At 43.6% G+C, this 26,994-nt stretch overlaps 1 protein-coding gene across 4 annotated transcripts; it reads left to right on the top strand.

Annotated features, from left to right (window-relative positions):
* Positions 1–951: 951 nt before the first annotated feature.
* Positions 952–18,643, top strand: LOC144114354 (programmed cell death protein 6-like). Of its 4 annotated transcripts, none has more exons than XM_077648012.1 (6): positions 955–1,254; positions 1,658–1,719; positions 1,892–1,936; positions 9,056–9,235; positions 12,653–12,762; positions 18,325–18,643. In XM_077648012.1, the coding sequence occupies exons 1-6, from the start codon at positions 1,187–1,189 to the stop codon at positions 18,424–18,426; spliced, it is 567 nt and encodes a 188-aa protein (XP_077504138.1). In that variant the 5' UTR covers positions 955–1,186; the 3' UTR covers positions 18,427–18,643. The 4 variants fall into 4 exon arrangements, with proteins under 4 accessions (XP_077504140.1, XP_077504142.1, XP_077504138.1 ...); XM_077648013.1 differs by having other exon boundaries at positions 956–1,254; positions 9,077–9,235; XM_077648014.1 differs by lacking the exon at positions 1,658–1,719 and having other exon boundaries at positions 952–1,254.
* Positions 18,644–26,994: the final 8,351 nt, after the last annotated feature.

The raw sequence follows: 26,994 nt of genomic DNA, 5'->3' as shown, positions 1-26,994 counted from the left end.
CATATTTAGTGAACAGCGACTTCATGAACTTGTGTGCAATGAGCTCCAGGAGAACCTTGCGATGGTCGCTGTCTGTGTTTCCACAGCTGAGAACATTGAGTTCCATCAGCGCTGCCAAACTTCTTTCGATGCAAACCTCCAAAGGTTCTGTGAAATACTTTCATTTAAAGAGGGATTAAGTGGCCTATGAGAGAGTAAAATAAATTTATTTGCGACTTTTTACTTTCAGCTCTGCGTGCTTCTGTTTTCGTTTGCTTAAACAGTCGAAAACGCGCGGAAGGCGCCGTCTCGCGCAGAGACGTCGTCTGCTATGGCGCGGGCGCGCCACGACCGCGCGGTGATGTGCGCATGCGCGCATATATTGCAAGCGGCAGCCACAAAGATCGCTAGCTACTACTTCAAGTGGAAAGGAAGGAAAAGGTAAGGGCAGCAGGTTTTTGGCGCACGCGGCAGGCATCTTCCTAGAGGAGGCGATGCCTCAGGACATGCCAAGAGGCGGCAGTTTCTCGCGGCACGAACATATCCTCTGCACGGACATAGGTCGACCAATGAAACGTTTCTGTTTCTCCGCAATGCGAAAAAAAAAAGCTTTTAAACTGTAGTATTTCAAGAACTAACAATTTTTTTGAAAGAACTTTTGCTGTGAAAAGTGTCTCTCTTAAAGAAAAAAAAATATTTCCCATGGTTCGCTACATTTGGTGGCATGAAGAGAACGCCCTCTCTCGCCTAAAAAAAATCGGTGCTTGTCTATTTTTCTTCACAATTATGGCAATGTACAATAAACATTATTTATTAAAGCACATATTTGTGCCAAAACAACGCTTTCTTGCAACATATAATTTAAGAAATTTTGTATTTTTGCAGTCGTAGTCATTTTTTAGGGCCAAGCCAAGCCTGCCTGGCTGCGTACATTGATGATGGTGATAGCTGTCATTGTTGCCACATATTGAGGGTATTTTGTGGCGTATTCAACCGATATCGTCCCTGTTCTGAAAACGCTGGGCGTATCCGTGTGTCCGCTGGTGTTGCGCTGTTGAGGTTTTCTGTGTGTTGTGCCGGGGAGGCTGTGATTTTGCGTGCACGCTGTTTGCTGTGTAATTTTTGTGGCTGCTTGGCTTAGCGTTAATCGAAAGAGTGCGACCAGTTTCTTAACGTAGAGGGCCAAGTCACCGAGGCAGAGAAGAGAATGTATTCCCATGCCCCGCCTCAAGCCCCAAAGGCTGACGTCAACTATTTACAGGGGCTTTTCAGAAAGTACGTGTCTCGTTTCATTCGTCTGTGAAGGTTTTCCTTTGAAAGATTTTTTTAGGTTAGTTTTGAGCTATGCTGTAGTCAGTGGTAATCGTTATGGAGAGCTCTGCTGCGCCTTATGGTCCAGACCCGTTCAAATCACTGATATTATCAAGAACTTTTGAAGTCGCGCGGTGTATGTTAAATGTAGCATGCCTCAAGATCACGATCACTTTATGCTTGCATAAATTCTACCCTAGTATTTGGGCGTTTACTTGAGGCATTCAGAACGGTTTTACCGACGGGCGGACCGATGCAGATCTTTCGTGTGATTGTGATCGGGTGACAGCGGCTGTAGTTATTCTCTGGAGGAGTATATATTCATGATTCACACAGTGAAATAGGTTCATTCAAATGACTGTTGCAGTGTCGACAAAGACCGAAGCGGTAACATAAGCGCAGCAGAGCTACAGAGTGCCCTCTCAAATGGTGAGTAATGTCAACTTTGACAAAACTTGAGCGCAGCAAATGAAAAATGATGCGCTTCAATCGCACAACAGCTTTCGATATTTACCTTTAGGATGTTTCGAACACTGTCATATCAGTGTTTTCAGTATGTTTCTGTACAGCCTTTGGTAACTGCTACCATTTTTTTTTATAGGAACCTGGAAGCCATTCAACCCAGAAACTGTGCGAATGATGATTGGTAAGGTCTTAGCATTGCATCATTGCTGCTCTTGCCATTTTAAAGCTTCTGTAAAAATCCAAAGACATCGAGCTTTGCAGCTTTTATACTAAAGCTTGCATTATTCACACCTACTGTATTCTTCATGTCAGCAATCACATTAATCCTTAACTTTAATCATTAGGACTTGTTGTTGTTGTTGTTAGCCTATCAAAAGATGGCACATACCCACACTGGGGGATCGGCCAAGAATCGGGTGGCTATTCACCTGAACGCAGTTAACAAAAAGGAAAAGCACGTGGAAGCATAACACCGGTGAATTTTTCGTCATGAACAGAAAAGGGATGAGTGTTTTGATTTTAAAATTTTAAGAATAATAATAAAGAAAGTGATTAAATATTAATGATTTAGTCAAAATGTAATAATTGATAGAAAAGAAAAGGTTGAAACACTTAGCAAGGCAGTCGGTGAGATTCTATCAGGAAATTTTGAACAGCAGTGCAAACAGATCTGTGGCTGAACCCAAATGTGGTTATCACTAGTTGGTTGCATCCTTGTCTTCACTTGGCGTCATCCAAATGATTGAGCGTTGTGCTTGGTGACTGGTAAATGTCCGAGACTGCAGGGTAGCAGTTCTTGGCCCTTATTGTGCAGTGACTTAACTGTAGAGATAAACAGGGCAACCGTTGAAGTGGATTTAGGTTATGGCTGTTGTAGAATAGGCTGTGTTGTCTGTCATAGAATAGGCACTATTAAGAGCTTTGAGCTGCACTTAGGAGCTTTTATTTGTAAGAAAACTGACGATGGCAGAGTCCATTGGAGCTTGTATAAATTGCCATGTGTGATGTAATTCTAAAGCTGATGCCACTGTGGCAATGTTGGCTTAGCAAGTGGCCTGTGCTGCTTGCTGAACCAACATGACCAAGCAAAGTCAGGAGATGACTTGTGAAACACATTCATCAAGGTTTTTATTATAATGTCATAGTTGATGTCATTTTTTTAAGAGCAAGGTAAACACAGATGGCTCTATTGAACGTGCTTTTCAGACGAGAAAAAGTTTAGAGGCGCATGAAATATGCAGTGAGCATGCAGGGCATCTAGCAACGTGGAAAACCTGCAGTTGTTCGATACATTTTGTGCACCTGGAAAAATCTGGGAATTGTCAGGGATGCCATCAAAAAATTGGCCAGGTCAGAGAAGAGGACCGACTCAAATTAACACCGTGGCCTGCCATGAATCTCATCAGAACCGCGAGTGCCTAACACATGGTCTGGTCATGCCGGAATGACATTTTTATGTTCCAAACGCATATAAGGCATAGCATCCCATCCGTTTTAGCTGTCTTCTTCTCGTTAGTCACGAGGCGAGCACTGCATATACTGGTTGCCACTCTGCTTGATTATGTGTAGCAGCATTGAGAAGTATTTTCCACTGAATAAGCTGGAACCAGTAGTGCGCGGAACTTGTGTACTTTCGGTTTTCTCATGTGAGGCAAGTTGTGCGCAGAACTTGTGGAGTTTTGGTTTTCTCATGTGAGGCACCACGCTGCCTTGCCATGGAGTCAAAAGTCGTTCTGGAAAGCTTGCTCTCAGGTAGCGTCAATCTCATAGGCCATGCAGAAACTAAAACTAATACAAGCTAGTTGCTCTGTGGCTTGGGCTGCTATTACAAAGCCATTAGAAGCTGCTATTTTTTGTGAAAATATGGTTATCTCATGTCAGTTCTGCTGTTAAGGTACCTTCAGCGAAAAGGCAGGGAGAAAAAAAAAAGCGCTTTTCACTGATCATGAACCAATCGGCCTGTGTCAGCCCTCTTCTTGAAGGATGTGTTTTTGAGAGCCTGAAATAAAAATTTCTGGCGTTGCATTAGGTGCGAGGTGTGTAAATAAAGTAATGAGACAGCTTTCACAGCGTTTGACCTGACAAAACTTAGGCGTGCTCTTTGCCGGTGGTCTGAGGTCAGTGACCCATACACCTTCAGTTGAAGCGGGAACCTCGTCACATGAAGTTGTGGACTATTAGTGCACTTTTTGCAAAGTGTTTTTTTATGCGTTCCGAAAATGAAATAGCACAGTTACGAGTTTTGTTTTGAACCCTGAGAACTGAAACTTTTACAAAGCTTCAGAAGGCCTACTGGGAGGCTGCTTTGTCCACAGCCCAAGTTTTTGGATGGTTCAGAGCATTTTCAGAAGGCCGAGAATCTGTTGAAATTGACCTGCCATCCGAAAGGCCGTCAACATCAAGAATTGACACAAACATGGAACGAATCAGAGACTTCCCGTGATATGATAGTCGTTTAGCCATCAGATTTATTGCAGATGTGCTGAATTTTAACTGCACCACCATTCATCAAATTTTGACCGACAACGTGCTGACGAGAAAAATTCATGCAAAAATAGTCTTTAAAAGACAAGGAATGAACTGTGCTGATTGAAAATCATCCAGGTTTTCTCGCAACCGTCATTACGAGAGATGAAACAAGGATCTTTGTGTACAATCCAGAAACAGATCATCAACGTTAGGAGTGGCACACTGCAAACTCATCACAGCTGAGAAAAGCGAGACAGAGCTAGTCTGACTGACCAGCTAAAAGCCATTCCAGTTTCAGTGGCACTGATGAGGTACTACTTTGAAGGAGACAGAGCTGATTTCTAGTTGAATTATAAAGTTGTTTACTGAAATAGTATCATTGCTTAATGTACACACCTCATATATAGTATATGATGTCGCTGCACACATGCAGAGTGTGTCATTTAGGGAATTTCCTGAAAGCTTCTCAAACTGAAGTTTTCATATTTGAACAGCGCAATAAAACAACGGAACACAACGAAGAATGTACACCACTGGTTCTGTTGTTTTATTGTGCTGTTCAAATATGAATCAGTACCAAGTCGCCCAGTTCGCAGCCTTAATGAAGTTTTCACTTGCTTTTGTTAAAGCCCTCATAATGTCATCGGATATCACCGCTCTTGTAAACCAATAAATCAGCAGAAAAATATGTAAGCATAAAATTAACAGACTCCCGAATCTAGGCACTCAGATCAGTCGGACACTATTGGTGGGTTGCGAACAAGAACTGCTGCCAAAATTGCTTGCTGGCAGGGACACGATTGGAGTGAACATGCCTTGGGAAAGTGCAAAACTATGCTTAGACTACTTATGAAGACTGTGTGGTCCCCCTCCATTCCTATTGTGCAGAGAGAATAAACTTTATTGGAGCTTGTAAAAAAAAAATATTATGAAACTAATTACTCCACTCAAGTTAATTTTCACTTATTAATCTTCCTTTTCAAGGTGTGCCTAAATGCACTTGTGAACTTGATAGAGGCCAGTTCAGTGCTCTTGAAATTTGTGGAAGGTGTAGAGTGTGAATGGGAAATTTTTTATGCATTGAAAAATACAGAAAGAACACAGTATGAGCATGTGACCACTATATAGTTGTCTGTTTTTGTTTTTTACAGTGCTCAGAGACAAATTGGCGTCAGAAACACTTGTCTGCATTAAATTCAAGTGCGCTTACTTGCTAAAGTGCCTGATAGTCACATGTATTACCTCACCATGTACAGTAGCATGACCTACAACATGCACTGGAGCCTACTTACTGAAGCAATGCTATCCTGGCTGTGCTGAAAAGTATCCATTTAAAGATATCTATTTTGCTGTGAACTGGAAGAATAGGGTTGGCTGCAGTGTCTGTGCTCTTTATATGGTGTGTATTAGGGTGCATTCACTTGCTATTAAGCATAAACCACAGTGCCACTCCCAGCATGTTGTAGGTTATACAAAGTGAAGCACGTTGCACAGCCTTTGTCAGAAATATATTAAAGCCTTGTAGTCCTTCTAGCCTTGTCATCCAAGGAAATTGGCTTGTTAACCAGGGGTGAACAATAGAGATAATCACACGTGCGTCTACGAGGGAGTTTTTAGATGTGACAAGTACATATATTTGTTTGACAATGCGCATGCACGCAAGCTTGACGTTTTGCTTGAAAAGCAAGCATGACCTTTCCATTAAACCCAGTTGAAAGTCAGCGCCGCATGTCTTCTCTGTCCTGGGTCTGTGGCGCTGTTTTATGAGTAATTTCTTGGGTCTTGAACAAAAGAGCCTCTCTATAGTGAGCACTCCACGATAGTTTTCTATCAGGTCCTTGCCTACATTGTCAATCATTGGTGCCCAATTTCACCTTTATCAAGAGCACTAACACTGTAACTGAGAGAAGCCAAAAGCTGGTGGCACTTCTTTAAACTCTAGAATATGTGCAAAAACTTGTGAGCTTGGCCCTTCAATTCAAGACATCTGAGTCATTACTTGAGGTTATGAAGATGCTTAAGTTGGAGGAGAACCAAATATAGAAATTATGTCCTCTCCTTAGTGTGAAATTTGGGGCCCTGCCAAAAAGTTGAATCAGGTACGAGCAGAAGGCCTCTGAAGAGTGGAGAGCCTAGTAAACATGGTAGTTGAGGACCTTAGAATGTAGCTTGTAGCGATTCTATGCCGTTCTTAAGAACTTGCAGCGTAATACACACTGTGACTTGCAGTCTTCAGGCAACTGCTGTAGATGATGTCCAAACTGTTGACCCTTGTGGGTTACATAGATGCCAGAGGAATTCGCGCTATACAAAAAGACCTAAAGTCTCATAGTTTGGGACAAATGGAACCTGAGGTCCAAACTTTCTGCTGAAGAGGGTCAGTGCTGTTGTTATCGGTCTGTTGTTTTGGTAACTGAATGCGTGCAACTAGCCTGTATTGTCCTGAACGTCTATTAATATCTCAAGTATCATTGATGGACAAGCATTGTCGAAGTTGGTTTCAGTCAACACGAGCACTCTAACACAATCAAATCAACAAAGTCAGCAAGCCTATTACTACAGAAATGTGCAAAGCGTGTGGTCCATTGAGTTTAAAAAATAGTACTCTCCGCTTCTATACATTAAGGAATTTTTTGCCGATAATCACCGCTTTTAGCTTTTGCACTGTACAGCTAGCTGAAGAAAAACAATTTCTCGAAAAGAAATAAATGCTGAAAACATCCGCCGATTTTTCTCACGAGTAAACACCGAAAAGTACACGGCCTAGTTACTCTGATTTGTCTTTATTGCATATGTGACTGTACTTTTTTTGTTACAGTAAGAAAAAAGGGTGAAGTTTTAGCATGTTCAGGGTACAGGTAGCATAATGTAACACTCTGAATCAAATGTGTGATATTCAGTGCCTTTGCTGAGAGAAGTTTCATAGAATAAAAGTTTTCCACTTCAACTTCACTTGTTGCATGAGTAGCATTGCTGTTACTATTACCAAGTGACAATTATTCAGGGGTGGGGGGTTTAGAAATAGCTAGAAACCTCAGACTATCCAACTTGGTGTCGATAAACAAGCAGCATTAACAGGTCAAGTAGTCCTTCGCTTTTGTGAACATACTTTGCTTTCTGTTATCTGTAGCTGGTAGTGCTCACAAACATCTGACTGATATTTTGTCCCTCAGACATTGCATTCATCATGTCCTTCTATTTTGTGTTGGTCTTGTGTAAAGAAGTCATTTGATCTGTCCTGCCTTGTGAGCACAAAGAAAACCACATTAAGCATTTGCATGTGTAGTGCTTCAAGCTTTACTGTTTCATCAGTATTTCTCTCTGGAAATCAGTGTGGGAAAAAAAAAAAACGCTTAGTGACCGTATTTACTTGCGTAATTTGCGCACCCCTTATTTATTATCGGGATATATAAAAAAATCTTTTACTCGCATATTTTACGCTTCCTGCTGCTCCAGACCACCAGCATGCACGCGGGTGTGCGCAATGCAGGCTTGGGAAGATTGGCGCAGCCGTGTCGCCGTGCACGGCTGCGAAAGGTGCGAGTGGCAAAGGGAAGAATTGTGCTCTGTTTACCCGGCTCGCTCATCCTTGCAGTCGCTTTCCCGGATTAACAGTTGTGCATGCGCTGGAATTCGAAACTACTGAACCGTTTGCAGTTCGGTTTGCCGCTAGTCAACCGGGCTGCATGTGAGGGTGCCGTTTTATCGCCTGTTATCTCCATTTGCCTCTGACTGCTGGCTTCGCAGTTGTATTTTTATTTGTTTATTGCTTTGAGCTGTGCACGCGCTGTCATTCCATCTTGCAAGGAACTACGCATAACATAGAGCAGGCCGAGAGGGGGTACGAGTCATATTGGAAGTCAGCCTTCTTTTGGCCAGCAAGGAGTGCAAGTTGGAAGGTCGACGTTAGGTGGAAATATACAGTATATATTGCGTGTTGACCCTTGTAGAGTTTTTTAGGACACGTTCACAAAATTTTTGTGTAATTTGCACACCTCCTTTTTGAAGCCTTAATTTAAAGAAAAAAGTGTGCAAATTACACGAGGAAATAGAGTAGGTGAAATCGACTGGGCTACCAACAGGGTGTACTGGGTACAAATAGTAAACGTTGAGTGTTTATCATCTAGCCATATGGCAAGACTTTGTGTTAAGTGGCCCTTGTTGCTGTGGTCTGTGGCTTTCTGTGAGTGATGTTTCTTGCCATCTTGCTGCCACCCTGGAACGTAACTCGAATGCTTGAGCATGTGGCTTGGACTCATGCCAACACCACGGAGCATTGGCCACTGAGTCTGACACTATCCTGCCTGCTATGTTTGCAGTGGTTACAGTAGTAAGTGCCCTGTTCATTTGAACTACTCTTTCGTCTATGGCCGTTTGCTGCTGAGTGTGCGCGCTTGTGGTGGAGGTGTTTAGCCAAAATTCGAAAGCCGTTGGGTCTGTAGGAGCTTAGGTTGCCCATATCGAGCAGCTGTGGTAAAACTGCAAGAATATAGCCACGTCTGTGGTGCAGTAGCTGCAGATTAGAGGTGGCAAAACGGCACTGTCATGGGCATGCAAGCTCCACCGTGAATGGCCACAGGTGGGAGAGCCACCCACTGTTGTCAGCCACTGTAAACACTCTGAGCAGCATGGTGCCGGGCCCAGCAGCCAATGCTCCGTGGCTCCTCCATCAGTTCAAGCCCCATGCTCGAGCACTTAGTTTTACGTTTGCTGCTGGCAGGCAGTACAGTGCACTGTGACTATGCAAAGGCAACCTCGTGGCACTCTCCTCACCTGTCTGCTCTTTCCTCCTCATCGTCATCATGTGCACTGTCCTCTTCCTCCAACACAGACATGTTTCGTTCATCACCAGGCATGTTCGACCGCCACCGAACTGGCACAGTCAACTTCGATGAATTTGTCTCTCTCTGGAATTACATTACCAACTGGCTCAACTGCTTCCAGAGCTTCGACAAAGATCGCTCCGGTAACATTGACAAGGATGAACTTTCTGAAGCGCTTACCAAGTTTGGTATGTACTATTACTCATGTATTTCACTGTGTTTGCTGCAAATTTGATTGTGCCTGTGCACCTCGCTTTGGTGTTTCTGGAGAGCTGTGGCTGGCAAGTGTCGTGTGTTTCTGCTTTAGCAAACTAGTTGGTCTCGTCATATAATACTGCAGCTTTAACCATTTCAGGTGCCATTTGTCATTTCGGTTCAGAACAAATATTTTTCTGCCCGAGTTATATATACAGGCCTCAAGAAAGCCGATTCATTAGTTTGCCAGTAGGTAATTTTTTTGCACTAGTGTACAAAATTTGTTACGAACTGTCAAAATAGGTGGAAACTGCAATGTATTAAAGTACCAGGATTTGTAAAATTAATACGCCAAAGACCATGCAGGCATTTTCTTTTTTTGAAATGCACAGATGCTAGGAATACAGAGAAAGAATTGACAAGTACTGGTGGCAAAATCTGTTTGCAAGAAAATGGTGGAGGACGTGCTACCACGCTAAGTGTTCTGGGAGCTATTACTGTATTTACTCTATTCTAACGTGTACATTTTTCCGTAAAAAATCGACTAAAAATGACATGCATGTTAGAATTGAATGCAAAAATGAGGCTACGCCGGCAACATCCTATTGTCATCGGCATTGCAAAAAAAGGCTGTCTTGGTAGTTGCGCTGGTTGTGCATCAGTATTATCGATATCGCCTACTCATAGCCTGCAATGGCCTACCACAGTCTTGGATACCGAGAGGCCTCGTGAGCATCTAAGGTGTCACGACAGCAACGCACCGACCTGGACTTAGCCAAAATGGAAACGTCAGTTGCGGAGGCGTGCTGAGTTCACTGTGACGCCGGTTTAAGAAAAAAGGCGACCTTGCGTGTGGGGGCTTTCTAAACACACTGGAGCAGCTGGGCAGCCCCATGCTTAGCACCCAACCGCTGCCGCCGCTCCTGTCCAGGGCGCACAAACATCATGGTGCTTTGCCAAGTTTGCTTTGTGCGCCACCGCCGCCCGAGCTCCTGTTGAAAGATAAATGTGCTCTGATGTTATCAGAGCGCAGCATCTTGGTGCGCTGGCAAAGTCTGCACTGCAAATGCAGACGAGGGCGCGATGGAATGAGGTAAGAAAAACGAATGCTTTAAAATAAGGTGAATTTGTGTACTGAGGAAAGTGGAAATCGGTCAGCCTCATGTGCATATTTCTTTATCAAAGCATGGATATCTGGTGTATGTTACAATCGAAGTGATTGCACTAAATTGGTGGTCAATTATTAGGCACGAAACCATGTTGGAGGTGCATTGCATTGGTTCCCGAGCCAATTCCAGCATTCGCTTTGTCCTGATAGCCACTCAAACGTCGTCGCTTTTTGGTTTTTTGAATTTGTATATTTTAGCTGTCCTCACATTTTCACACTCTATATGGAAATGTACACCAACACTGGGATTTGCTGAAAATGACATTAAATGGAGGCAGACCTTCTCCATGACATGTTTTTATGGTTTGTGCATAACGTGGAATGTTTACCTTATTCACTGTGCTGCGACTGTGCGTGTGAAATAGCACTTGCCATGGCTTTTTCTCTGGGATGTATAGCCATGGGCAGAAGTTTGTGATGCGGGTTCACGTAAAAAAAAAATTGCTTCCGCATTGCTTTGTTAGCTAGTGAGCTAGTACTCCTTCCAGTGGCTGGAGCATACATGTCCCCTCGCGCTTCCATGCTTTTGATTGACCTGTTTTGCCTGACCGTGCAGAAAATAATTTTTTTCTATTATCCCGCATCCCAAAAACTTATGTCCATCTGTACATGGTGTACAGAAATAGGTATGCCAAGAAATTAGTTATTTCTTGCTTTCACCAGTGCAGATACCTTGAAACTTCATGCACTGGTGTCTTACTAGCAAAAGAGCCAAAAATGCTAATATAATTCGAAGGTGCACTTTTTGGCTGAAATTGGGAAGTTTTGACCTGCCATTTGTGTCTTCTTTCAAACAAGTCAATTGATTGAAAGGCAACACGGGGAAAAAGCGATTTTTGTTCTGAAACCACATCTCTGGATTTTTGTTTTACGAGATTGTTCAACTTGTAATGAATCTATCTTTCAAGTTATTATTATCTAAGCTATAGAAATGAAGACAATGAAGGTTTTTCAAGTGATGGTGGCACACGGAGTGCCGTGCGGCAGTGTCCAAAAACATCATTTTCAAGGTTCAGTGCAGTGAGGAAAGTCGCATCGCATTTTGTTTTTGCATTTTAGCTTGTTTAGCGTGACGTCCTGTAGACAGCAGCAAAAATAGATACAAAAAATAACAGCAAGAACGGTATAATCCTAGCCTTGGGAGCCATAATATGCAGGCAAATTAATATTGCAGTTGTGATTGGCAGAAACACATCACATCACTTTTTAGGACCAATTTGCGGCTTCTATTCACGAGTCCTTGCTTTTAATGCTATTTGCACTAGTTATAATTATGGTGCTATTTGTTTCTGTGAGTGTCTGAGCATGAAGTAAGTTGCTGAACAGTTGTAAACCAGGAAAATGAGAGGTAAAAGCTGCAAGAAAATGCCACTGAGCGGTTTTACAATAGGAGAAGGTTCTGCCTACACAGGAGGGGCAAAGGAAAAAAAAGCCTGTGAAATAAAATGAGCTCTTCAAATCTTAAAACTTGTTTTTCTCAGTTCACGTTTTTGGGCCGCACAGCATATTTGGGAAAGCTTTTTTTCACACTGCATAATGACACAACTTACTCCGAAGGGGCTTTCAAAACCAAAATGTTATTGAGGAACAGAACTGCGTATTTAATGTTCTCAATTTTTGTTTTCACTGCAGAAGGAATAATTTTAAAAGGGCACTGATGGCAAAAAAATCGTCATAAAACAGTGATTTCTTCCCTTTATTTAGTACAACAGGTTTTCCCGAAGGTTATGTATACTAGAACTAATGGGTAAATTACCAGCATTTTAAAATGATAGTTTTCATAAACTGACACTTTGTCATATGGATAACATTTTTTAGTTCAGTTCACTTTATTACTTAAAGTTCCCTGTAGGTGGCATTACATAAGGGGTGGGTTTTTATACAAAGCAAAATATCTCATGACAAGTAATCTCTGAACAAACCGGTCATTTAAAAGCTACAAAAACAAAGGTGGGCACGTGGTAGCAGCGATGTCTGGGGGAAGTCTGTTTGTCTGTGGTGGTTCAAAAGAAAAAGGAAGCAGTGAATGTGGCGTTTTGAGTTTGTGGGTGAAGATATGGCAGTGAAATTTTGATTTTGTTCTAATGCTGTAAAGATGCATCGTCCCTGAAAGTTTTATCACAATTGGCGTAGCAGTTTAGAAGGCAGCCCTTCAGCCCCACATCGTTCTCTAGTAAGGAATGGTTGCAGTTTGTGTGCTTGGTCAGGAGTTGGGCATAACTAACTGTATTTTATATTCCAGGTTACCGTCTCAGTGAGCCAATAATGAGTATGCTGCTGGTGAAGTTTGACAGAGATGGAAAAGGCTCTATCAACTTTGATGATTTTATCCAGTGCTGCGTGACTTTACAGGTACCGTTTTCCTGTTCATTCATAAAGACATATTGTGTAGGTTGTCTTGAAAGCTTAGCTGCACTCATGGATGCCTCATCTGCAGTAGAGTTGACCTGCATTCTTCGAATTTTTTTGGCTTTGTGGTTGGTAATGACAGAAAATAATAATGCCACATTACTAACTCCTCTAGTGGCGCCATACCATGGCTAAACTGCATTTCCTGGCAGTTGGCAAGCCTTGAGCCATCTCGAGGCTAGATGCTTCGTCTTCTTCAGCTCTCGTGCTGCCTGCTGCCTTGCGCGTCCCAACGTCTTGCGCGTCTAAGTAAAGAAAGTAAACCAGCCCTGCTTACGTCAACCGTTTCTCGGTGACAATAAAATATGAAATAATGCTATCAAAAGGAAATGCTCCTTGGAACCAACAACCAAACAAAACATGTCATGAGATAATGGTTGGAGGAAAAATATTTTGCCTTTGGGATTTAAACATGAGATTAGAAGTTAGATGAGGAATCATAATTTTATTTGGTATGGAAAAATGAGGTATCCTAATTTTATTTGGTGTAGAAAACTGCATAAAGCTGCATGAGATTCTGCAGTGAAACTTTTATAATGCTGTTGGAGTATCGAGTATCCCACCACGTGACCACATATGTAGGTATACATTAGCGTGCTGTTGTTACATTATTTTTTTATTGTTTGTGTGTGTGTGTTTGTGGGGGGGTACAGAGAGAGGGGCGTGGTCAGTAAACGTTCATGCTGAGTGGATGACAGGCTGGCCAATCATTGCCATACATGTGCACATTCCTGACATGACTACCAGAGAAAACGGCATCATCAGAGCAGCCTTTGCAACTGTGTGCCATAGCTACCTTGATGATGCTGTTTCTCCGGTAGTCGTTGTAAATTTGAATGTGTAAGGCAACAAATGGGCAGGAGCCTTCGTCATCCACACGGCATTTATGTTCATACCCACCAAGGTGGCTCAGTGTCTTTGGCGTTCAGCTACTCATCCCAAGGTCTTAGGTTCAATGCTGGCGGCAGCGTCCATATTTTGACGGAGGTGAAATAGAAAATGCCAATGTGCTATGAGATGTCAGCACGCATAAATAATGCCAGGTGGTCTAAATTAATCTGGTGCCCTCCACTATGGCATCCCTTATAGCCCACGTGTTGCTTTGGGACGTTAATTACCAGAATTTACAATCATTTAGTGCGCTAGCACCAAGAACCCCACTCATCGATTTCACCACTGTCTGTCTGGCTGGCGGGTTGCATCTGTCGTGTCTGGCCAGTATGTAACCCAGTTATATAGTTGGGCCACCTAGATCTTGTGACCTTGTGATGTAATCACAATCTGCCCGCAGCTCGGTTAATGATTAGTCGCGAGAGGTTGCCAGGGAACGTGGGTCTCACAAGCCCCATCTATGGCAGCACCTGCCATCGCAGGGCAGTCGCTTATTGCTTGACCGCTGCACCACTGCGCCTCACTGACTCTCAGCCATCCATTAATGTAAAGTAGATAATGAGCAATTCTGCACATATGCGCATTAACCCATTGACGTTATCGCGTCATACCCTTAAGGTGGAGCTTAAGTGTTCCCTCCAGTTTTAGTGTGCACTAATACTAAGGCCCCCACTCACCAATTTTGCCGATTTTGGTCTGAAGCCAGCTCGATCTTGAAAACCGAGCCTCGAACCGAAACCAAATCCAAAGTGAAAACCAAAGTGCTAGTGCACTTGATTTGCATTTGGCCTAACCACGTTGATTTATCAGTCATTTCTTTTTTTTTTTTTCATATCTTGTTGAATTTTATCAGTGTTTTTGCTTTCTTTAGTGTGTCCTCTGACGTAAAAAAGGAAAAGTAATTATGAGAACCTATGCTGTCCATGTCACTGAATGTAATGGCAGAACGGTTGCAGCTCCCATAGCGTGGTAGTGAGGATTAATGTTTTTGCATGCATACGTGCATAAAAAGTATACAGGCATACATATAAAAGGAGTGTAATGCGGCAGTTCTGCAGCCATGTGCCAAAGTTGCAGTTGCATTTCTGAGCCAAAGCTTATTTCAGCTGGAATCACATTTGTTTCCAGTTTGTCATTTTTGCTCTTGTGCCACTGTCATTGCGTTTGCCAATAATTATTTCCAGTATCAGGATACACAGGAAATGAGGAGGAACAGTGATAGGAGAATTGTTTAATATGTTTGCTGCATTTAAGATAGATGTGTTGTGGCATTTGGTATTTCATACACTGCACTTATTTTTTTGCAAAAAAATTGGGGTCCTTAGAAGTCAATTGTTGGCTTCTTTATTCTTCTTGGTGGCTGCATAAAATGTGCACAGCATGCAGAGTACCGGTCCCTGTCTCCAAGTTTGAGTTTTGTTTTTTGATGAGCTCTTTGGTTGATTTTATGCAACCGTTCACTCTGAAAATGCAAGTGTATTTTTGCAAGTCCTTGATACGTCAACACCCACCGCTGTGGCTTAGCGGATAAGGTGCTGTGGTGCTGAGCATGAGGTTACTGGATTGAATCCCGGCTCATGCTTCGATGGGGGTCAAATGCCAAACACCAATGTGCTGTATGATGTCAGTGCTTGTCAAAGAACCCCTGGTGGTCGACATTAATCTGAAACCTTTCACTGTAGTTTCTCTCATAGGCGGCACTTATAAAAAGGAGTAATATTGTGATTTTCTTGGAATTTTGCCTTACCTGAAACAAATTCTAAATTGTGGGGCTTAGCATCCAGAAGTGATATGTGGGCTATGAGGAACGCCATAGTGGAGGGCTCTGGAATAATTTCGACCACCTGAGGTTCTTTAGCATGTGTTGACATTTTACAGCACATGGGCGTTTTTGTATTTCACCTCCATGGAAATTTCGTAAACAGCCACACCACGACATCATGTGAAACAGCTGAAAATTTTGCCTCGCTGCAGCCATCACACCTGCATCAGCCCGCATCACCCATTCCGAAACATCGAACTTGCGGTCCAGCATGCAGTTCGTTTCTTCGGCGCAGAGATTGACAGCCATCTTGAATGTAGCCATAAACGAGCGCTGAATGCTTACTTGACCCGGAGCACTAATATTGATCAACGAAGCGTGACAGTAAAAACTGGTAAAACTTGGCTGGTAGTCAAGTCAGTTTCATCAAACAGAGCCAGCGAAACTGTGCATAAGAGGCATCGACCCTTCCAACAGCCACCAACGCTTTCCTGAAGTGGTGCTGTTCAGAGTAGCAGTGCCGCTGCAATTGGAACAGTATCCCTTCCATTAACTGTTAACAATCCCATGAGCGCGGCGTTTAGAGCCACAGAGTGAACGTAAATGTGCAACCATGCCGTAGTGTCCCTGATACCTCGTTTGTCTCACCATTTTGATGGTGTCATTCTTTGGTTCTGATTGTAAGTCAGCCCCCCAACTTCGGATTTTAAAATAAAAAAAAAGTCTTGCAATCGTGTAAATATAGTAACTATAGGTGCTAAATGCTCAGTTAATAATTTCCATCATTACTAAATAACTTGCGTTAGGCTTATAAACTGCTCAGTCCTTTTGTTCACATTTCAGCATCTTATGTTGTTTTCTTTGCTGTATCTCGCTTATTTTCTTCAAATACAAAGTTTGCATGAATATAGCATGACTGCGAATCTAGCACGAGGTGAGAGTTTCAGCCTTGAGGAAAACTAAACATTATTAAAATCGTAATGTGAGCTCAAAATGTTTAGGCCAACCTTGGTCGGGAGTCCTGCTTTAACACTGCGTAGTCATTAACACATGCAGCCTTTTGTGCATGGTGTCACTACACCTCATGCTTCCTCTGTATGCATGGCCCTGAGTCCATTCACCCCTTTTTCTCCTCTTCACTCCGCATGGCACTTTCGCTTCCTTCACTTTTTTAACGGCCTGCTCCGCCTTCTTTCCACGTCCGTAGCCATATACTCCCGTGTATGCCGGGTGCTTCGCCTTGATAGGCCAAGTTCATTGAGAAATTAGGTTCTCTTTGCAGCCCACTGGCCCTGTGGTTGAGCTCAGTTTATGGACAGACTGTTTCAAAAGTTTAGATCCCAAGGGGTTTGCTTCTGGGCCTTGCTGTGTGGTTCATTATTCATCGCTAGCTTTCGAAATCTGAAGGGACCACAGCAGTGGCCTGTGGTTTGAGCATCTGCCTTGCATGTGAGAGGTGCAGGGTTCGATCCCCAGTGCCACCGGCTACCCACCGGTGATACAGTGGGTACAAGCTTTCCCCTGCCCTGGTGCTAGGCTTCTTTAGGGTGAAATGCCTGGGAAATGGGTCTTTGACCCCACCTTGAAATGACAAAAACACCTTGTGCCGTGGCGCTGTTTGGCCCCAGATACCCTTGCGCTGTAAAAATAATAGTAAAAAAAATCTTCTGAAGGTGAGAGGAACTCTTGTCCTCAACTCTACATATGTTGACTTGCATGGATGCTACAAGTACTTTGCGTATTTTTTTGCAGATACATGATCATGTAACAGTTTTTAAACCTTGTAAGGGGTGCAGATGTACAGTCAAGCTATATTGTGAGCTTTTTGTCTGCACCCTTAGCTTGCGTCAGGATTATGTAGATAATGATTTGATTTGAAACCCCACATACCGTACTGTACAATACCGTACCATATCATACATTGGTAATGTGCTGAATAAAGGAATTTAGTACAGAACAGTCTATATTGCATTACATATATTGCAGTTTCTGATTATAGAAAAAAAAATTGGCCTCTTATTTTTGATAAAGAATAATGCTTGAAGAGCCCTTGAGCAGGTTTGGACAGGTCTTGGACCAGTGTGATGCATCATGTGCTATTGCTATCCACTGCGTCCTCGCAACTGGTGTTGGTGCACACCTGCGGTAATGCACTGCAGATGGGGTGCATGGTGTATACTCCCCACATAGCTTCACACCTCCCCCAAAAGGGAGAGAAAGAGGTAATTTGCTGGTTGCTTTGCCTAGTGAAAGAAACTGTCATGGGGAGGAAACAGCTGAGGGAAGCATTGAAAAATAGCTTGATTGCACTGGTTGTACCTCAGCAGTTAATGAGTCCCAACAGGAAATTTTTGTTGAAGTGTGTTCCTTGGATCATGCCTCACAGCACTGGAGTAAATCCAGCAAGGGATGGTCAGGGGCCCTTTAAGTTTAAAATTCCTCTTTAGACCCTAACACTTTCTCGTGACCGAGTTTTATTCAGAGATTGTATGGGCCAGTGGTTTTATCTACCAAGAAATTTGACTTGCAGATATGTGATCCATATTTGGCACTTCCTTAACGGTAGCTGTGCAAGGGGAGAAAATTGATTACACAAATAGTGAGTGTGTGTGACAGTATTATGCAAGTTCTCAGGCAGTTTCATAATTCAGCATTACAAATGATGCATGCCACCATGCTTCCTGTGCCCGTCTGTTTCCAAACCAAGTAACTGAATGGATATGGTTTTACTTGGCACATTACAGTGTTTTTGTTGACATTTGCTTTTAATTCTGTCTGCCAATGTATAAGCATGCAGAATAGTAAAAAAAAAGATGCTCCATGGCATCATAGATGTGTAAATGTTTTTTCAGACATTGACAGCGGCCTTCCGACATTATGACACTGACCAAGATGGCTGGATCACCATTGGTTATGAAGATTTCCTCAAGCTTGTATTTAGCCTCCGGATGTGATATTTGCAGTCTACTATGGCAATGATAGACCATGCTACACTCATTCCACCTTGCCACTTGTTGACACTGCCTTGTGTTGTACGTAACCCGCTTGCATGGTGTACAGGGATTTGTACAGGATTGGTTGCATCTGGTTTGTTGCAAGGCCTAGCTTGAAAGGAGAATTTGCGATGTGACGAAGTTATCAACCAGAAATAAAATGCCACAACTGCTTTTATTTTTACAGTTGATGTTGGTATGGAACTGCACATTGTGTTATGTGAACTAGAAGCAGAATACAGTGGGCGAAGTGTCATTAGTATATTGTGTGAATGTCATACACTGCATTGCATATGGCATTGATGCTTGTGCTTGAACAGTGGATATATATGTGTGTGTGTGTGTGTGTGTGTGTGTGTGTGTGTGTGTGTGTGTGTGTGTGTGTGTGTGTGTGTGTGTGTGTGTGTGTGTGTGTGTGTGTGTGTGCGTGCGTGCGTGCGTGCATGCGTTAGCAGACAAGGCATATGAAATGAGGGGCTCGTTTGACAAACATATTAAGGAAGCCAACAGTCAACGAAACCAAGGCACATGGGGGAATGTTTCTAATCTGTTTTTTGATTATTTTTTTATAATTTGTAGTGGAAATTAATCGGTGTTTAAAGAAAATTATTTATAAAGCAGCAGAAAAAACAACCATGCCGCCGGTGGACCCACGACCTCCGAATATCGCGTCCGGTGCTCTTACCAACTGAGCTACGGCGACGGCTGTCCAATCTGCTGCTCTTGTGGGTATTTATGTCTGACTTGTAAGCGAACCTTGAGAGTGTTCACAAGCGCCACCCTCGTCCATAGCGGTGGACGTAGCACGTCCTGTAATACCGCGAATGTGACGTAGAACGTCATCTAACGGCGAGGGCGGAAACTGTGCAAGAGCCCTCTTATGCTACCTATGGCATCAAGACTGCCAGAATCGAGACCCTCATTAAGCTATTAGCAGACAAGGCATATGAAATGAGGGGCTCGTTTGACAAACATATTAAGGAAGCCAACAGTCAACGAAACCAAGGCACATAGGGAAAAAAAGTAATAAAAAAAACAGATTAGAAACATTCCCCTATGTGCCTTGGTCTCGTTGACTGTTGGCTTCCTATATATATATATATATATATATATATATATATATATATATATATATATATATATATATATATATATATATATATATATATATATATATATATATATATATATATATATATATATATATATATATAATTACATACTAAAACATTGTATTGAGAACACCCATTTATATATTGCACACACATGCAAATATAGTTCCAACACTATGTATTTGTGCATAAGTGCTGTTGTGAACTCTTCTTACCATTTATTTCTCTTAGGTATGCACATTAAATTCACTATAGTAGTTATTAAAGGTTTACAATAAATTATTCATTTGCGCCTGAAATGAGATCTTGTTCATGGCAACTATTAAATCTGGTCAGCATTTGGGGCTTTTTGAATAATTCCAAGTTGATGATGACATTGTGCTTCTTAGTGTCCTTTCTATTCATACAGCAAATTAAAAAAAAAAGAAGCTATACTCCATTTCGCACATTGCAGTCAGTGCTGCTAAAGCTAGCGCGCCTGTTGACGCAAGCTAAGTCTGTGGTCAAAAATTAGTTCACCATGCAGCCAAAGTGAACTCAGGCATATTTCGTTGCGACAAATCTCAAGTACTGTGACTGGCAACCTCCTGCATTCCATTTTACACCTTGCTACATTTTCGTCCTGTGACGAGACTTCGGGAAGCAGCAACGACATGTGGCAGTATGATATGCAGCTCGTAGGGTGAATCACTTTGACTTCATCCACGACTAAAATGTAGTTCACACTCAGTGAAAATTACCGTAAAAACCTGCATATAATACGAACCGAATATAATACGATGTGAAGTTTTAGAGACCCGAAATGGAAAAAAAAATTTCCCACGTTAATATGAGTGACGAAAGCTCAGAAAAGACATTTATTCAAATCACATCCCGCACTTCACTTCAATCACTTTCATTTCAGCACTGCTTTCTTCGGACATTTCTTTGTCTGATAAATCATTCAAATGTATTCATCTTCCGTGCCATCGAGGGCGTTCAAGATGCCGCACTTCTTAAAAGAACGACGCACAAGATCTGGGATGGCCGCCCATGCTTCCGCGATCCATTTGCACAGCGTGGCTGGCGAACCCTGCTTCAGCCACCCGTTTGGCGTCACTGCAGGCTCACCTGAGCGCATCCACTCTGCGTAGCAACGCTTGACTGCGTCGTTGAAGCATTTGTTTACACAAACATCAAGGGGCTGTAGTTGTGACGTCATCCCACCCGGAATCACAACGAGGTCAGTGCCGCAGTCGCGTAGCAGCCTCTTCACCGAGTCGGCCAAGTGGCAACGAAACGCATCCAGCACAAGGATGGACGATAGCGACAGCAGTGCACCACGTCGCCTACACCACACGGACTTTACCCAGTCCAAGACTAGATCCTCATTCATCCACCCTTTCTCATGACATGTGGAATTAAAAAACAGCGCAGCGACGATGGGCACAGAAGAGACGTGCCCGTCATCGCTTCGCTGCTTTTTATTTCCACAAGATGCACCAACTCGCTCAGTTTTCGGTTCTCATGACATCTCACGATGAAATTTTTCGGCAGCTCCTTTCCTTTCGGCATTGTTTTCCTCTTGAAGATCACGTAGGGAGCTTGCGGCCATCTGCTGTGCACGATGACTAACTCGCGTCTTCTCGTTGCCAGTGGACCGGACACTAACTCGTTTAGACCCTTTCTCATGCACGGTGAGGGGCGATGGCATGTTCAGGTAAACCGGTGTCTGATCTGCATTTTTTATTTGGTCCAACAAAGTTCTTTGACTTGCTCAAAAAAATAACATGGCGCTGAAAACTCACAAGCAGCTCTGCGAACGCTTCAGGCAGCTTCTGTGAAATCAAGGTCTGCTGGCGTAGTGAAAAGCCTGCACGGCACATGTAGCGATGGATTCAGTGCTTGCTCGCTTCTAAGGCAGAGCGCGGTATCCCTTTTCTTTTGCAAGCTCTCTAGCTTTTGCCTGCATAAACTCCATGCTCGCAGCTAGATGTGCGACTTGCTGTTGCTATATGAACTCCGTCAGGCCAAGTTCAATTTCTGGGAATGCGCCATTCTTCGGGCCGCGAAAGCTTCGTCGCGTTCCGCTGCACGCGAAAAGGGCTTCTTCCTGTCGTCACCATCCACGAATGCTTCCCTCGACGACACTAAACTGCCTCCCAGCCGCACTGTTGCCGATGTTCTCGGCAGCTGAAATCACTTTTCGCTTGAAAGCAGCCGAGTACTGTTTTCGAGACCCTGACATCTTGCTCCCAAAAGAAACATCCACTCCACGAAGCGTGGCTTACATGCGAGCACGTGCGTTGTCAACAGGCACATGGCCCAGCACGACCCCCCGGCACACCCAACGGATCACCAACAAAGAAACGACATCGTGACGTCGTTTGTCAGGATGGCGTTATTTCCACCAGGTCGTAAATAATGGAAGCGTTATTTTCACCCATGGATGGATTGGTTTGGCATCAATTGTGAACTGTGGATCGCGGTCATGCGGGCGTTTTGCATCACTTGCTTGTTTCATCGGCCTCTGGATGCTCTGGACGTGTGGTGTGGCACATTCATTGTGAAAGGACGCTTGTGTGGTTTGTGTGCTCGCACTTGTGTAGTGCCTGGGCCTTTGAAGGCACTCCAGAGAAATTAGTTTTTTTGAAGCTTTCTCAGGAAAATATTGTAATTAATTGATCGTATGAAAATACAGTTTCATTTCGCATAATTCATGGATTGGTCGAGTGGCCATACGTGCGCTCATCCGTTTCGAGCTTCCATCCTGCAGCTTCCATTTGCGCAGAGTATAGGCAAGTTAGTAATGTGAATTCATTACAACATGTGGCAATGGTCAGAAATATGATCAGGCACGGTGGTTCTGCAGTCCCCGAGGCATTCGTCAGTCGAAGCGAGCAGCGGTTCCGAATGTACAGGGTCGTCCACCCTGAACACGCGAGTGCGTGGCTGCACTCTCTGGAGGGCCACTGCGTTCGACAAGGCCACTCATCGCAGCCGAGTGGCGCAGGACAAGTTGGACCTGGGCATGGCGCTTCGCGTCATCTGCCACTTCGCTTCGATGCGCAGCCGTGTAGGACGCAGTGGCCCTCCAGAGAGCGTAACCATGCGCTTGCGTTACGGCAAGAGAAGGTTGCTAGTGGCATGTCGACAGGACCAGATGGTATTCCGATTATGTTAATAAAGAAGCTAGGACCAAAATCCAAGCAAACATTAATAGAGGTAGTGAACAAAATGGTAGTAGATGGCAAAGCCCCCAATGAATGGCGATGAAGTAGAATGAACATGATATATAAGGGAAAAGGGGACAAAGCTGACATAAGCAACTACCGTCCCATAACCGTGAAGTGTGTGGTTTATAGGGTGGTGATGCAGATTATAAAGGACAGACTGTAGGCTTGGGTGGAGAACGAGGGGATGCTAGGGGAGCTACAAAATGGGTTCCGGAAACAGAGGAGGTTGGAGGACAATCTGTTTTCTTTGATGCAGTATATAGAGATTGCTGAAAAGGCACACAGGCCCCTATGGCTAGCATTTCTGGATATCAGGGGAGCCTACGGCAACGTTATATTCAAGAGGATTTGTGTGACATACTGGGCACATTGGATGGGGAAGATCGAGTAATTAATCTTTTAAAAGATATATATATATAAAGGTAACAGAGTGCTTATAAAATGGGAAAAAATGTATCGGGGCCTATAGAGATACAGCAGGGGCTTAGGCAAGGATGTCCTCTGTCTCCTTTATTGTTCATGTTGTACCTGCAAGGGTTAGAGACCAAACTAGAGAGGAGCGGACTAGGCTTCAACCTTTCTTTTTTCAAGCAAGGAGGATGGATTAAACAGACATTACTGGGACTAATGTATACAGATGGTATAGTGCTAATGGCTGACAACAAGAAAGATTTGCAGAAGTTATTACCATCTGCGGTACAGAGGGAGATAGATTAGGTTTGAAGTTTAGTAAGGAGAAATCTGCAGTCATGATATTTAATGATGAGGGCGGTGAGCATAGAATGCAAGAGTTCACACTGGAAGTGGTGGATGAGTACGAGTATCTTGGGATGTGGATAAATAATGGTGAATAACGGGGTGATGAAACGGTGAATGAATAAAGCTAGTAGGAATGCAGCTGTCATGAAAAATAGGGCACTGTGGAACTACAATATGTATGAAGTAGTAAGAGGGATCTGGAAAGGGGTGATGGTTCCTAGCCTGACTTTGGGTAATGCGGTCCTGTCCATGAGACCAGACGTTCAAGCAAGGTTAGAAATTAAACAACGTAGTGTAGGAGGCTAGCTTTGGGAGCACATGGCAATACACCAAATCAGGGGGTACAGGAGGATATGGGATGGGCGTCGTTCGAGAGCAGAGAAGCTGGCAATAAGATATCATTTGAGGAGCGATTGAGAAAAATGGGGGGAAAGCAGTGGGCTAGGAAAGTTTTCAGATACCTGTATATAAAGAATGTTGACACGAAATGGAGAAAGCGAGCTAGAAAATTGACAAAGGTTATAGAAACAGAGAGCTCTGTGGAAAACAGGGATGCTGATAAAATTGGCAATGGGAACATACAGGGTCTTTAAGCAGGAAATTGCCAAGAAAATATCTGATAATTATAGGGGAAGCTCTTTGTTGTTTGAGGCCAGGACGGGAGTTTTGCGGACTAAGACGTATAGAGTCAGGTACCACGAGATAGAAACATTGTGCATTGCGTGCGGAGAGGAGGAGGAAAACGGCTGAACACTTCATACTTCTCTGTAAAGGGCTTCACCCTACAGTGGAAAGCAGCGGGGCTGATTTATTCAAAGCATTGGGGTCTTAAGATAGTGAAGGAAAATTAGATTTTAAGCGGATAGTAGTAACCAAGCGAAGGTTATCTGATTAGTGACTAAAATCAAGACAATTAAGAGTAAAATTTCACAAGTCATGGCTAGGTGCTTGAACCACTGCACGATTTAAAGAGTTCAGCCTTATCCGTATGATACACCATGCAGTAAGGGGTTAAAAAGGATGCACTGAAGAATACTAAGTTGGGGGGCAGTGAGAGTTTGTCTGGAACAGGAGGCTACAAAAGAGATCCTCTCATGTTGCCACAAGACGATTATTTTGTGTCGGCTTATGTGAATCTGGGTGCTTGTGCTGCAGTTACATCTGAAGTATTTTAGAAGCCCTTCTTAGACATAACATTGTTTAATGCATACAAGGCATTATTATTATTGTTACTGTTAATATTGAAAAAAAAAACCTGTAAAGGTGTCACAAATTAGCCCCTTCACAGAAGAGATAGGGTCTCACCTTGCACGGATGGCTTGCTGCATGATCCTGCATAAAAAGCTGATAATTTCATTCAATGTTTCAGGCTTGCAGCGGGAATGGGATTAACTCGACACAACAACATCTGCACACTAAAAAAAAAACCTTTGCCTGCTTTAACATATCTTCTGAGGCTCTCGAAAGGAAATCTGGCCAGGTTAGATTCAGGAAAATGCTGTAATATGATCTGTAAAGCTTCTATATGAGTCACTATTCAAGGAAAGGCAAAAGAATGCATTGAGAGCAACTGATAAATTTACCTGTTATTGATTCCATCACAAATACTAGAAAAGTCCTGTTTGAATGCATGACAAAATTTTTTAACATGTATTTTTCGAATCGTCAACATGGCTATATTACAGGAAGGGGCATTGCATTAATTCTTGACAAATTTGCTAAGAACTAGGACTAAAAATAACGAGTGAACTCCCAGAAAACGACGTTATGCGATTTCTTGACGGCGGCTGCGTTTTTATGGAGGAAAAACGCTAAGGCGCGCGTGTGCTGTGCGATGTCAGTGCACGTTAAAGATCCCCAGGTGGTCGAAATTATTCCGGAGCCCTCCACTACGCCACCTCCTTCTTCCTTTCTTCTTTCACTCCCTCCCTTATCCCTTCCCTAACGGCGCGGTTCAGGTGTCCAACGATATATGAGACAGATATTGCGCCATTTCCTTTCCCCAAAAAACCAATTATTATTATTTATTATTATTCTTGACTTGACGCTAACCTTTCAAGGCGCACACATATGATGGTGGTACGGACCACGAAGCTAGAAGGGACTGCTCCCCTACACACCTGCGCAGTCCAAGATCATCAAGCGGGGGTAGAAAAAAACGGCAATGAGAGCCGCATTGACGAGATCCTGTCATCATGAAGTTCAAGGCAGTTTTGACACTGTAAGGTTTCTGGCGACAGCCGGTGGTCTGATTCAGCTGCGTATTCGGCCAGGACACCTGCAGCCGGGGTCCCTGCACGGCGATAGGCATCTTGTTTCCCACGCTCGGTCCTCGCGAGGTTTATTGGATTCGAGACGGAGGATTCCACTGCCGTTTGAAAACAACATTGTTCGCGGAAGATCGTGCGGCCCGGAGCACCCCTTCAACTATGCCTGCTCGCCGGCGCCTCGCCCATTCGGACTTCCCGGAAGACGTGTCCGGCTGGAGCGTGAGAACTGTCGTTCGGACGCGAAGACAACACTCTCTGGTGGGGGCGATTGTCCAGCGGCACCCTCTTTCTCCGGCGAGGCATGTGACGGGGGCGCGTCCCTATGTGAAGTGGTGTGTGTATGTGTGTGTACGACAACGCAAGTTAGGCCACGCCCAACCTGGCGAAGACTTCCTCGAGCCTGGGGAATCCTAGGGACCGGACCCTTTTTAAAACTGGACGACGAGTGCCGTGAGGAAAGAATCCTCGATCATCCTCAGATCTTCTCAGATCCTCCGACCTTCCCCCATCACCCTCCAATGGGTTCCAAAATCTTGTAAATAATGTAAAATAAACCCCCTGTACAGTTTCCTTCATAACCAAGTCCGACAACGTCATTCGGAGAAGGGACCTGCGGCGCTGAAAGAGTCAGCTCACTCAAGGACCCCTCGTCCCCAACAACTGGTTGGCAGCAGCTGGGATGGACCGTGCGACATAGTGATTTCTCAACCGGTAAGCGTTTCGGCATTTTGCTATAGGATTCGCCAGGCTTCAGATTTTGAGAGGATAATCTAGAATCACTGGGAAGTGTATGTCAATTGAGAAAGGGTAATCTCATGACATTTTGAAGATAGCATTGCCAAAGCGGAGAAAGCGTTGTCATGGACCTTATGAAATTGTCGAAGTCGGACTTGCTGTTGTTATGCGAGGAACTGTCAATAGAAGTGCAGGGAAAAATTACAAAACTTGAAATATGCAAGACAATTCAAAAGCACGTAGATGACGATCAGCTGGTAGATACATGGAATTTGGTGCAGGAAGAAAAAGGAAAAGGGGAAGCGGGATGGGAAAAAGAGAAAGAACGGCAAAAGTGGGAAGCTGAAAAAGAAGAAAGAAATCTAAAGCGATTGCAGCTTGAAAGCGAAAATCGAAAAAAAAGGCGACAGTACGAGAGCCGGGTCTCCTGAAAGAGCA

Source organism: Amblyomma americanum, chromosome 1, assembly GCF_052857255.1.
Source record: "Amblyomma americanum isolate KBUSLIRL-KWMA chromosome 1, ASM5285725v1, whole genome shotgun sequence".
NCBI lineage: Eukaryota > Metazoa > Arthropoda > Arachnida > Ixodida > Ixodidae > Amblyomma > Amblyomma americanum.
Note: the sequence above shows the minus strand (reverse complement) of the source record. Positions and strands in the feature narration are given on the sequence as shown.

Coding starts and splice junctions, on each gene's coding strand:
- LOC144114354 (XM_077648012.1), top strand. CDS start 1,187: ATGTATTCCCATGCCCCGCCTCAAGCCCCAAAGGCTGACGTCAACTAT. Junction 1,937..9,055: donor AACTGTGCGAATGATGATTG/GTAAGGTCTTAG, acceptor CCTCCAACACAG/ACATGTTTCGTTCATCACCA. Junction 12,763..18,324: donor AGTGCTGCGTGACTTTACAG/GTACCGTTTTCC, acceptor ATGTTTTTTCAG/ACATTGACAGCGGCCTTCCG.